This window comes from Balaenoptera musculus, chromosome 5 (genome assembly GCF_009873245.2).
Source record: "Balaenoptera musculus isolate JJ_BM4_2016_0621 chromosome 5, mBalMus1.pri.v3, whole genome shotgun sequence".
In the NCBI taxonomy this organism is placed as follows: domain Eukaryota; kingdom Metazoa; phylum Chordata; class Mammalia; order Artiodactyla; family Balaenopteridae; genus Balaenoptera; species Balaenoptera musculus.
Window position 1 is genome coordinate 19,928,798 of NC_045789.1, and position 12,355 is coordinate 19,941,152.

General features: G+C 43.1%; 2 protein-coding genes across 9 annotated transcripts in view; both read right to left on the reverse strand.

The window, feature by feature from the left end:
• DNAJB14 (DnaJ heat shock protein family (Hsp40) member B14) overlaps positions 1–8,434 on the reverse strand; it is a 48,876-nt gene extending 40,442 nt beyond the window's left edge. For 2 of the 7 annotated variants that reach the window (XM_036853189.1, XM_036853188.1), the window contains exons 1-2: positions 8,051–8,181; positions 7,017–7,253 (exon numbers count right to left, since the gene is read on the reverse strand). Coding sequence is in view for 4 of the 7 variants with exons in the window: in XM_036853186.1 (XP_036709081.1) it covers positions 8,051–8,183 (133 nt within the window). In the remaining 3 variants the exon portion in view is untranslated. Of the gene's footprint in view, positions 1–7,016; positions 7,254–7,714; positions 7,988–8,050 lie in introns of those variants that run through there. The other 5 variants (XM_036853186.1, XM_036853190.1, XM_036853187.1 and 2 more) reach the window with 5 other exon arrangements.
• A 1,350-nt stretch (positions 8,435–9,784) lies between these two features.
• On the reverse strand, positions 9,785–12,063 carry LOC118896150 (histone H2A.Z). Of its 2 annotated transcripts, XM_036853985.1 has the most exons (5): positions 11,881–12,063; positions 11,360–11,437; positions 10,962–11,075; positions 10,483–10,612; positions 9,785–10,224 (listed from the first exon to the last, which is right to left on the reverse strand). In XM_036853985.1, exons 1-5 carry the CDS (start codon positions 11,881–11,883, stop codon positions 10,163–10,165), a joined length of 387 nt encoding a protein of 128 aa, XP_036709880.1. In that variant the 5' UTR covers positions 11,884–12,063; the 3' UTR covers positions 9,785–10,162. The 2 variants fall into 2 exon arrangements, with proteins under 2 accessions (XP_036709880.1, XP_036709881.1); XM_036853986.1 differs by lacking the exon at positions 11,360–11,437 and having other exon boundaries at positions 11,881–12,018.
• Positions 12,064–12,355: the final 292 nt, after the last annotated feature.

Consider the following 12,355-nt stretch of genomic DNA (forward strand, 5'->3'; position numbering starts at 1 on the left):
TCAGAATTTTAAAAAAGCTAAAATATGGAGGGAAAATAGAGTATATGAAAAGAAAATATAACTGTTTTCAGTAATTTTTATCAGTGAGGTAATATTGGTAATATTACACTGAAACTATTATGTATATGATGTGGCATAAAGCAAATAAATAATCATGACATAGTCTATCATTTGCCATGGACTTGAAAACCAGGATTACTACTGTGGAAGGAAAAAAATAGAAATAGAAGTGAGAAAAGTTTAAACACCCCAAAGTGCTTAACTTGAATTGGACTTACTAGCATAAACTTATTAAGCTGTTTTAGCTTAAAAAAAAAAAAATTCCCTAGTCTGTACACTGAAAAGGCTCAGAAACAATGAACAATCTATTAGCCACAGCATCCTTAGTACCAGATTGTGATACTGAAACACCATTTTCCACTAAAAGAAACCAGGGCTTATTGGAGATATGGTTGATTCCAGGTCTAGTATAGGGGATATATAAGAGGAACCTGAAACTTTCTGTTATACCAGAGAAAGGAAACTATTAAAAAACTATTGGGAATGTGTCTATAGGACTCAGGAGCTAACCTAAAGGGGTTCTCACTGGCCAAATCTAAAAAATAATATTATCTGCTTTTGGAAAAGGGGAGACAACTCCTTTTCTGGAAAACTGATAAAAGCAGTCAAGCACTTATCATATCCTGCCTTTCCTATATGAACTGCACCACTGTGTAACCCTAAGACAGATGAGGGGAAAGTGTCTCTTTATAGAAGTGTTTCATCCAATAAAAGAAAAAAGTATTTTTTAAAAATTGTTAAAGCCAGATGTGAAAGTGGTTATATGTGCTTATATTTGCACGTGGCCACAAAGTCCCTATGCATGCTAATTAGAAGTTATCTGTACATTCCCTTTCATTCTTAGCACAAACACATTCTCTCATGGACGTCTTCCATGTTAACAGCTAGATGCTAGATATTGCTAAAGCAGGATCATACAGTTGCTTTAAATTTTCAAGTTATTATGATACTGAAAATCTTTCTACAATTTCATGCGTAGGAGCTGTGCTTAACAATGGCCGTGTGTATACATGCACTCACGCCAAGCACTCTTTGGCTCCAGAATAGTGAAAATTTGGACAAGTTCCATTACCTCTGGGTCTCACTATCCAGTTTTATCATCTTAAAATGGAATCAGCAAGGTTTTCTGGATTAACAATCACTGGAACCAATGCCTGAGAAGGTAATGTGATTCAGTTCAAATACTGCCAGAATTTAGAACACATTGGCCTTTTCTGATTTATTAAATGTCTTAGCTATCATATGAGATCTCAGTTACTACAATAATGTGCAGTATTACAAACATTAGTTGGGCAGATACAGTACTTATAAACCAGATTACATTTACTTTTGGTTTTAAAACTATGCAACCTTATTTTATGTGTTCACTTTCCAGACAAACAGCTTTGCTTGTGGTTTTAATGTAATTTGTACTTACTTTAAGTATACCCCATATTAAGGACCAGTGGAAAAGTAAATATAGTATTAAAAATGGTTATGTGGATAATCCAAAAGTGAAAAACCAAGATCTGTTTTTATTTCATAAGGTTCTGCTGCACACCTGTTATAAATAATGTCCATCACTAACAAAACCTAAAATAAGAACACATGATTTGAAAAAAGGATTATTTTTCCTTCTTCCTCGCAAACTGGAAATAGCTTTTGTGTGATTATAAAAGTAATGTTGTTCAGCTCATTAAAAAAGACATAACAGGGCTTTCCTGGTGGCGCAGTGGTTGAGAATCTGCCTGCCAATGCAGGGGACACGGGTTCGAGCCCTGGTCTGGGAAGATCCCACATGCCGCGGAGCAACTGGGCCCGTGAGCCACAACTACTGAGCCTGCGCGTCTGGAGCCTGTGCTCCGCAACAAGAGAGGCCGCGAGAATGAGAGGCCCGCGCACCGTGATGAAGAGTGGCCCCCGCTCGCTGCAACTAGAGAAAGCCCTCGCACGGAAACGAAGACCCAACACGCCATAAATAAATAAATAAATAATTCTTTAAAAAAAAAAAAAAAAAAAGACATAACAAAGTGAAGATCACTTATAAATCCCAAGAAAAACAAGAAAAAAAATCACTCAACCATTTTGGTATATTTAACTCTACTCTAGTTGGCTAGCTGTCTAGCTTTTTATATATTCTGAAACAAAACGAGAATAATCTACATATGACTGTAGCCTACCTTTATTAAATTCATAATTCAATGTATATATCATTTTATAGCAATAAATCCAGGTCCACATCATCTTTATTTTTTAAGACCTTATTCAGAACTATTGCAATAGGGGAGAGAGAGCAGGCTGAACTCTGAATTCATTAAGGCAGCTGGGAATTTGTAGCCAATAAGCAGGGTGAGGTGGGTCAGTGGATGGAAAATGACTGAGGCACATCATCGTTTTTAATAGGTGCATAGTATATGAATGCAATGCAATTTATTTAATCAATTCCCACTGATGGACTCTTTCCAAATTCTTGCTACAGTGACAACCCTTATACATACATTTTTGCACACTTGTCCGATTATGGAAAAACTTCATTTGTGAATATATTACCATGAAAAGGCTTACAGCTATAACTTTTTCATTTATTTATTTAACAAATTGTCTTCATTGATAAGGGAATAAAATTATATAAACAAGTATTATTTCAGAAAATCTAGGCTTTACAGATGCGACAAGTATATGCAAAACACTGTTAGACACCCTAAGAGTAGAAAAGATGATTAACATTAAAATAGTTCCTGACAGCAGAGGAATTTTTAATGTAGGAAAGGAACAACTATATACATAAATAATACAAGGAATAAATGCAAGGCAAGGAGAACTACATGTTAACTAAGAAGGGAATGAGTAGTTGAATCCAAACGGAGATTAATCCTAACTTAAGGTAATTATTTTATGCTTAAATAGGTAACTAAAAAATGACAGAAAAGAGACGAATACTATATTGTTAATTCCAAGGCACTATCCAAATACTTTTGCCATAGTATTCAATAGTAATACATGAAATTCTTATAGCTCTTAATAAAATAACCTTATAATAATCCTGTGAAGACTACAGATAAAACTGCGATCCAGGAAAGGAAAGGGGAATGACAGGAATTAAGCCATTTTTGTGTCCAGCAGATACTTTCTATTTCATTCTTCTAGAATATAAGCTCCCAGAGGATAAGAACTCTGTCTTACTGTTCACTGACTCCCTAGTTCCTAGAACAGTGCCTGCCACGAAGAAGTATGGATTCAGTAAATATTTGTTGAATAAATATAGCCCCATTTTATAGATGAGGAAATCGAGGATCAGAAAGACAGTTATGGATGTAGGGGCACAAAACCATTAAATTAAGGTTCAAACCAAATTCAGTATTCTTTCTTCAACTATAACGTCTGAAATAGTTTGGTTATTAGCTGAAATTTGGAGATCATTTTGTAACACTTGGTGCTATCAAAATAACTGTTCTGAATGTATAATTTACACTTGTCACTAAATTTTGATTAAGTCAGAAACAGAAGAAAACGGAATTGTCTTGAAAGGAATAGGCTGGATAATACTCCAGATGTGAAATGACAGTTTTAAAAGCTTTATTTTACCAATTTAAGTGCGACAAAGGGGGACAGAACTTTGAATTTTTTATCAGATTTAAATTTAAAAATAATGCAGCAAAAAAAAAAAGAAGAAAAATCTACACACATATGTCTCATCTGAGGGGAAAAATAAAAAGAGGACTATCGGGCTTCCCTGGTGGCGCAGTGGTTGGGAATCTGCCTGCTAATGCAGGGGACACGGGTTCGCGCCCTGGTCTGGGAAGATCCCACATGCCGCGGAGCAACTAGGCCCGTGAGCCACAACTACTGAGCCTGCGCGTCTGGAGCCTATGCTCCGCAACAAGAGAGGCCGCGATAGTGAGAGGCCCGCGCACCGCGATGAAGAGTAGCCCCCGCTTGCTGCAACTACAGGAAGCCCTAGCACAGAAACGAAGACCCAACATAGTAATCAATCAATCAATAAATAAATCTTTAAAAAAAAAAAAAAAAGAGGACTATTTTAATTGCTATTGTGCAGATAGATGCTGCAAATTATACGTGAGTTATCCATTCAATAAAGTAGACACAGGATGGCCTTTTTTGAAGCTGGAGGCTGCCATTTGGTTCAAATTACTACGAAATTCTTGAAAACAATTAAAATGCTTTTCTTTGAAAAAAAAATCTATACTTCAAACTGCCTGCCAATTAGTATGAAACACTAAAGTATTAAAGTACCAATGTAAAGAATTAAAACAGTGAGACTGTATCTCTGTAAAAATCCAAAACATATCAATAATCCAATAAATATACAGTTCAAGAAACTAAAATGCAATTTACTTTTGCATGCTGACATTACTTTTCCAGAATATTTATATGTCCTATGTAGTAGACATATACATATATCAATCCTTTCAAACATAAACCAAACTCACAGTATGAAAATATTTGAAAGCTGTAAAATTCAATTTGCTTAGAAGTCCACTGCAATAAATAAACTGTAAAATAATATTCTCAACTAAATACTTAGAAAGCAACAATGTCCTAGATTCATTTGAAGATGCTTTTCCTCAAGGGAAACTCTTGCCAGTTTTTTAAAGTGGTTTATCAATCAGACTTCTCACCTGGCAAGAATAAAATGTAAAGAGGACAAAAATTCTGGAATTTAGCTAGAACTTAGTCTCACATCTTCTCATTCACTATATAAAAATAAAGAGAAATCAAAATGCAATGTTTTATTTTGCCTATCTTAGCATGAAAACACATTCATCCAAACTCTGAGTTATAAGGATTTAAGGGTAGTCTAGAATAGGTGAAATTCAGGTATAAAAATTTTAAATTCCATTTTAAACAATAGCTTTAATTCCCTTCTACACTAAATATTTTATCAGGAACTTATACAAATGTTCTAGATCTTTCCCTCCCCTGAATTCTTAAATTATTCCAATAAACATCTTCTGAGAACATTCTATGTAAAATACACGTTAAGTATTTGCACGTGACTTATCTCAGCTAATGTTCACATGGGCCCTTGATGAAATCTTCCTTTTACTCATAACTAAACAAGGCTTGGCAACGTTAAGCAACTCATCCCTGGTTATAAAGCTGTCAGAGGCAAAGTCTGCACCTGAATAATGTCTTCAGACTACACCACAACTGTAATCAACCACTTTATTTGGTAATCACATATTGCCTTACAATACATTGTACTATTAACTTTCACTGTTATTTTCTTAATTTTCCCTATGTTCATGTCTTTAAGAGCAACGTGTTGTGCTTTGATATCTTACAGTATCTTTAGTATTAGCAGATTGATTCAAGTTGCTTGTATGATAGAATTACAGACTACAAGTTTAAAAATTCTCAAAGCCTCACACTTGTTAAATGGAAATGATACCAAAATAACTGAGTGCTGTTAAATGCCTTCCATGTATTAACTCATTTAATTCTCATAATAGCCCTATGAAATCGGTACCTTATTGTCCCATTTTGCAGACAAAAGTGCTAAAAGCTAGAAAGGTTATCTAACTTGCCCAAGATTAAGGTTACAAGCTAGTTTGGGGCAAGGTTTCAAAAGCAAGGGTATTCTGTCTCGAGTGGTTACACGCTCAATGTTAAAACTGTCCCTCTAAGACTAGACAATGACTAAATGAAATCATGTGTTCATACAGTAGAGAACTTCAAAAAATTTTAACTCTGGGCAATGATTTCTTGGATATGAAACCAAAAGCACAGGCAATAAAAGCAAAAATAGACAAATGGCCCTATATCAAACTTAAAAAACTCCTGTACATCAAAGGAAACAACAGAATGAAAGACAACCTACAAAATGGGAGAAAAAAATCTGCAAATCACATATCTGATAAGGAGTTAATATCTAAAATATATACAGAACTCCTACAACTCGACAACAAAAAAATAACCTAATTTAAAAATGGGCAAAGGACTTGAATAGATATTTCTCAAAAAATGATATAAAAATGGCCAACAAGCAAATAAAAAGATGCTCAACATCACTAATTGTTAGAGAAATGCAAATCAAAACCACAATGAGATATCACCACACACTTGCCAGGATGGCTACTATCAAAAACCAAAATGCAAACAAACAGAAAATAACAAGTGTTAGTGAGGATGTGGAGAAACTGGAACTCTTGTGCACTGTTGGTAGGAATGTAAAATGGCGTTAACTGCTATGGAAAACAGTATGGCAGTTCCTCAAAAAAAGTGAAAACAGAATTACCAATATGATCCAGCAATCCCATTTCTGGGTATATATCCAAAAGAAGTGAAAGCAGGATCACAAAGAGGTATTTGCACACCCATGTTCATAGCAGCATTATTCACAGTAGCTAAGATATGGAAACTACAATCTATTCATAGATGATGAATGGATACCGAAAATGTGGTGTATATATATGCAATGGAATATTATGCAGCCTTCAAAAAGGAACTCCTGTTATATTTATGCTACAACATGGATGAACTTCATGGACACTATTCTAAGTTAAATAAGCCAGTCAAAAAAGGCAAGTACTATATAATTCCACTTATATAAGTTATCTAAAGTAGCCAAATTTTTAAATGAAATTACAGTGGTGGTTGCCAGGGGCTGGGTGGGTAGGGAAATGGGGAATTGTTTAATTGGCATAGAGTTTTAGTTTTCTAAGACAAAATTTTGGAGATCTGTTGTACCACAGTGTGAAAATGGTTAACACGACTGAACTATACACTTAAAAATGGTTAAGTTGGTAAATTTTGTTGTGTTTTTGCCACATTAAAAAAAAAAAAATCACTAACTTTTCTTTCGTTTCCCTCTCCTGTCCTCCCTGGTACAGTACTTAACAGCAGTGTAATGAAAAGGATAGAGAAAAGTACAGAATGCAAGGGCTTCAACAATGTAGAAAAAAATTAAGAAAACAACAACAAAATGAAACAGGTCGCCCCACATTCTTACTTACTGATAATTTTCTTCTTAACCTGGAAATATCTTGAACCTCAAGTGAAACAGTATCCTATCAGCCAGACAATGGAGTGTAGTGGTGAAGGGCCTTTTGGAGCTAGAGAGCTCAAGTAGTATCATTCTGACTTTGCTACTAATTACTGTCTGACCTTGGGTAAGTTATTTTCATTCATTCATTCATCAAAAAGTCTGCTTCCATATGAGTAAACCTGGTCAAATGAATCCTAGGATTGTTCTGGGAAGTAAATGAAACAATTCATGTAAAACACTAGACACTTTGTAAGCGCTCAATACATGCTGGCTATAATTACTTCACAGCGTAGAAAGCAGGACAAGAACAGGACTTCGACTAAAGGAAGTCCAGTACTCTATTCCTAAACATGTGCCTCATTTGCCGATAATTATGGTGCTATCGAATCGGATACTACTTAGCAAATCATTCCTGACTCTATCATTCTTGTGCTCCTCTCTTCTAAAGAACTGTCTCTCGGAAAAGCAATGTCATCTCAGGTGTTCGAAAACGTCTGCTTTGGCAACAGTGTTTCCTACCCCAGAGGCGGTGGAACCAGGGACCTGTACATTAACCACCAAGAGTTCCCCGTTCCTCTCACTTCATTAGGGGCCTAGACCTTATTTGGGGGTGAAGATGAGGAGGGAGGGGGCCACACACCCACGCACCCAGATATAAAGCCTCACTCTGGTAAGACAGCACCAGACGAATCTCCTGGAAGAATGACAGCTGGACATTTACGAAAACCGACCGGGGAACCGGCAACTCTCGCCTGCCGGCTGAGAGCCGGCATCTCGCAGGCAAGCTGGCGCAGAGGGAGTCTCGGGCGGTCCACAGCGGGCCCGGCTGGGTCGGTCAGGGCCGGGGCGGGGGTGTGTCGGGGAGGAGCGTCCGGGGGGCCGGGCGGGCAGGGTCGTGGGGCCCGGGGACCCCGCGGCTCCCAGAGGGGCGATGGTGGGGCGGGGGCGGGCTGCGCGGCGGCCCGGGGACCGGCCGGGGAAGAAGGGGACCGAGGGCCTCACCGCGGGCCGAGGGCAGTGGGTAGAGCTTCTCGGCCTTCTGCAGGAAGCGCTGGGCCTTCTCGCGGTTGCCGGCGTTCAGGGCCTCCCGGGCGATCTCGACACATTTCTCCGCCTCATCCCGGTTCCCCTCCATGGCTTGCGCCTTCTTCCGTTTCCTGCGGGAGCGCAGCGACGAGAGGCGGAAGCCGCCGTCGCCGAGGAGGCGAGGCCGGCCGGGGATGGGGGGCGTGCGGAGGCGAGCAGGGAGGAGTGCAGGCGACCGCGGCGGAGCGCAGGCGACCGCGGCGGCGGGGCACCGGCGCGCTGGCGGGCTCGCGGCTCCGCCTCCTCTCGGCGGCCTCCCCGCCCCCCGCGGGCGGCTACGGCTCGAGCCGCATCCCTCCCGGCCCCCGGACGGACCTCCCGGGCCCGACCGCCCGAGCCGACTCGGCGGTCCCTCCCTGGCGCGGCCCGGCTCGGGGACGACCGACTTGGGGGGCGGGGGTGCGGGCGATACCGGGCCGGCTGCCCGCCGGGGGGTTCCGCCGAGGCGGGGACCCGACCGCCCGCAGCGGCAGTGCCGTGCCCCCTGACCTCCCGGGGCGGCCCGCTCGGGCGGCAGCCCGCCTTCCTATAGCGGCCGGGCGACGGGTCGGGGTGGGGACGTCAGTTTTCAGGAAGATTCCCAGGGATCGAAGGCCCCGCCTCTGGCCCCCCAGCCTCGGGAGGATTCCGTCAGGTGAGGACCGCGCTTCCGGCACAGGTGTTCAGGAAGCCCAGGAGAGCTTCGTTTGACCCTCACTCCTGTTTCATTGCCGTATTTCAGCGATACACCATTTCTCCGACCCAGATGCCATTAAACTTAGTACATCCAAGAGGTACAAAGCAAACACTTACATAATTTGTAGCTTGCACTTATTCTGGTGAAAACCACAACCCTAATAAGGCTTCATGACCGAAACAGGGCGGAAATCAGCTCTTTGGGAGCGTATTACCATCACATAAGTAAACTTGTTGGGTTTTTTCCCTTCTCCCATTTTAACATCACCCCTTGTGAAATGCTGTACCGTGTCATGTTGGTCTCCTCGGTGAAGGGAAAGGGCCCACTTTTTGCTTGGTAATGCCCTCTTCCAAATTTCAAAAATTAAGAACTGGCCAGAAACCAAGTGTCGAAATGATCCGTACTACAAAATGCTCAGTAGAGATATTGTTAGCCATGCCAGCAAATATGAACTCAGGACTTTCATAGAAATCCTGATTCCCCTCTGTAAAATGGGAATAGCACGTCCCCCAAAGATGTTACCGTGCATTGAACAATTTAATTCAAGTAGGCTTCAAAACAGCCTGCAGCACACAGGAAACACTATTCTCAGTCTAAACTGGAAGTTCCTTCCGTGGAGGTAGCTACGTACAGGACTTCCCTACCTGCTCCCCACCTCTCCCACCAAACTCCACCACAGTGCTCTGGCGTAGTGCTGCTGTCACAAACAGCAAACACAGCTAACGGAGATGGTCAAACTTAACCTAGAAAACAGCAACTTGTCCCATGTTCCAGCTCCTGCTGAAGTTTTAAAACCTTTAATAGTTCATTACATAGTAGTCAAAAAATATTATACTTGTGCCTTCTGACTCTGCTCATCTACAGAATTAACAGTTTAATTTCAAGGAAAGAAATGTGCTTAGGTTATTGCTTGATAAGATACCTATTCAAAACAAAGCTGTTCCTATTATAATCAAGCAGATTTTATACACAACTAGTTTGGGATATGACCTTTATTGAGCTTATCCACCGGAGTGGAAATAATGTCTGTACAAAACCAAATGTTTGTTACTATAACTTCTGCATCACAATTAAAATCCAAACAGTTTTTTAAAAACAGTCAACTCAATCAAAACCCACTATTTCAGAATCAATAGCTTCTTTGAAGCCACAGTAACACTTAAATATGGTTAAGACTCGAATGCAGAAATTTGGTTGGTTGGAAAGCTAATTAAACTTCCAACTTGCTCAGATAGAATTACAAAAAGGCAAAATTGTGTTTTTCACAGAGATACAGTCCACTGGAATCACCAACACTGGACAGCTGTTAGAGTACTTAAGAGTCCTGAGATAATAAGGAATCCAGGCATCCTTTAGACAGTCTTCTGTTGTCCTTTCTTCCCAATCAGAGATTTGTGGATGTGTGGAATGACACCTGAAAGAAGGATAAAATAACATAGTACTTTAAAACCAAGATAGTTTAATGTTCAACTTGGAAGACGTCTTTAAATGTGAGACCGAAGTGTGCAGAGTAAAAATTCAGAAATACATACAGATATCAAATTTCATGATGCAACCATACTACAAATCACTGAAACTATACTGTGTCCTCTTCTAGACTGAAAATTACTAGTGGGAATTAAAGCAAAGAATTCTTTTCTCTAAAGAAATTAAAATTTTAGTATTTACATACCACCACCAGCAATTGTAGCCTTGATGAGAGAGTCCAATTCTTCATCTCCACGAATAGCAAGTTGCAAGTGACGAGGGGTAATACGTTTTACCTTCAAGTCTTTTGATGCATTTCCTGCCAATTCAAGTACCTAGAAGACAGAATGTAATCAATCTCCTTCCCGCTTTCCTTATCTTCAAGATCCTGACAAGAATCAAAGCCTCATGAACGTGTATCTACCAAGTGTCATCTCCCCCACTACCTGAATGGCAAAATACGCAAAAGCTATAAAGGGGTCACGCAATTTTATTTCCTAAAGCCGCAAACTCAAGCCCAGTAGGATCCCATCGTGAACACCAGCCCCCTCTAGCGTTGTCAGAAGCTTCTCGCCGCGTTTAGAGCCTGGGAGTTTTCTTGCATCACTTTCCTCCTTCCCTCCCGCCGCCTCCCCCCACCCACCCCCCCAATCTTTCCCAGATTATAGGCGTACACCCATTTACCTCTGCGGTGAGGTACTCCAGGATGGCTGCGCTGTACACAGCGGCAGTCGCGCCCACACGTCCATGGCTGGTCGTCCTAGATTTCAGGTGTCGATGAATACGGCCCACCGGGAACTTTATTTTTAGAATACACAAACATAAATGCACAAAGATAGACGGGCCAAAGATGGTAAAATTATACGCGCGCCAAAGCAAGGGGAACGGACGCTGGTGCAGCAACGCGCCCCAGCACCCACACACGTGATCGCCCCCCTCCCTGATATTTATTGTATCGGTAAACCAAGTCGCGACACCATCACCCACGCAAAGACGAAACGCTCATCTAGAGTGGTGATAAACAAGAGAGGAAAAGGAAAGAAAAACGCCACGATTCCCAGACTGCACGAACCACCACTGACCTGCAAACCGGCTCTCTGCGAGCGGGAAACCGCCTTTGTCTTGGCCTTTCCGGAGTCCTTCCCAGCCTTACCGCCAGCCTGCGGCGCGCACACGCCCGCGAGCGAAGAAGGAACGCAGAATATAGGATTACCAGGGCGGCGCGCCCCTCCCCCACCGCGGCGCGGCCCGGGCGCGAGCGCGGCCCCGTTCCCAGCCGGGGTCTTCGGCCCGTCGCGCGCCGCAAGGGCGACCCCGCCCGCCCGACCCGCGCTGCGCGCCCGCCGCGGCCGCGCGCCGCCGTCCACCCGCTCGCCGCCCGCTGGCCCCCAGCGGCGCTGCGCGCGCCACCCAACCGTCGCCGCCCGCCGCGAAATCGGAGGCTGCTCCGCTCGCCGCCGACAAAACACCTCCCCCCGCTCTTCCAAATCCTGTCTCCGCGCGTTCCCAGCCGCTGCCGCTTCAACCCCATCTCCGTTTGTAACGGGTTTTTCTCCCGCCGGCAAAAACCCGCGGAGTCTTCGAGCGCCTCCACCAAGTTTACCATTTCAAATTCTGCTGAAGCTCAAACAAGCAAGGCAGAGAGAGGACTAGTCAAACACCCAGCGAGAACCTGCCGCCTACTCCTTCGTCGCACCGCGATTCAAACTGCGCTGTCTCCCGCCTTCCCCGCTCCCTTTATACTGCAGAATGTTCCCTCATCCGGGAACTCGGATTGCTCATCCCACCAATGGCTGCTACCCGCCCTCGGGACGCGTCCTTGAAGCCTCAGCCAATGAGCAAGCGAAGAAAAGGGCGGAGGGGCGGGCGCTTCGCAGCTCGAGTCGCTATTGGGGCGTGGAGAAGGTGGTGGGGGAGGGCGGAGGGATGGGAACTGGGGAGAAGAAGGGCACGGCGGCGGGAGGGAAGAAACAGAGCGAGCTACGCTGCGGGAGCAAGGGGACCCGCCGGCTGTGGTCACGTGTCTGGGAGGCGGGGCTGAGAGGCTTAGGGGCGGGGCACGCAGTACCGAGCACCGC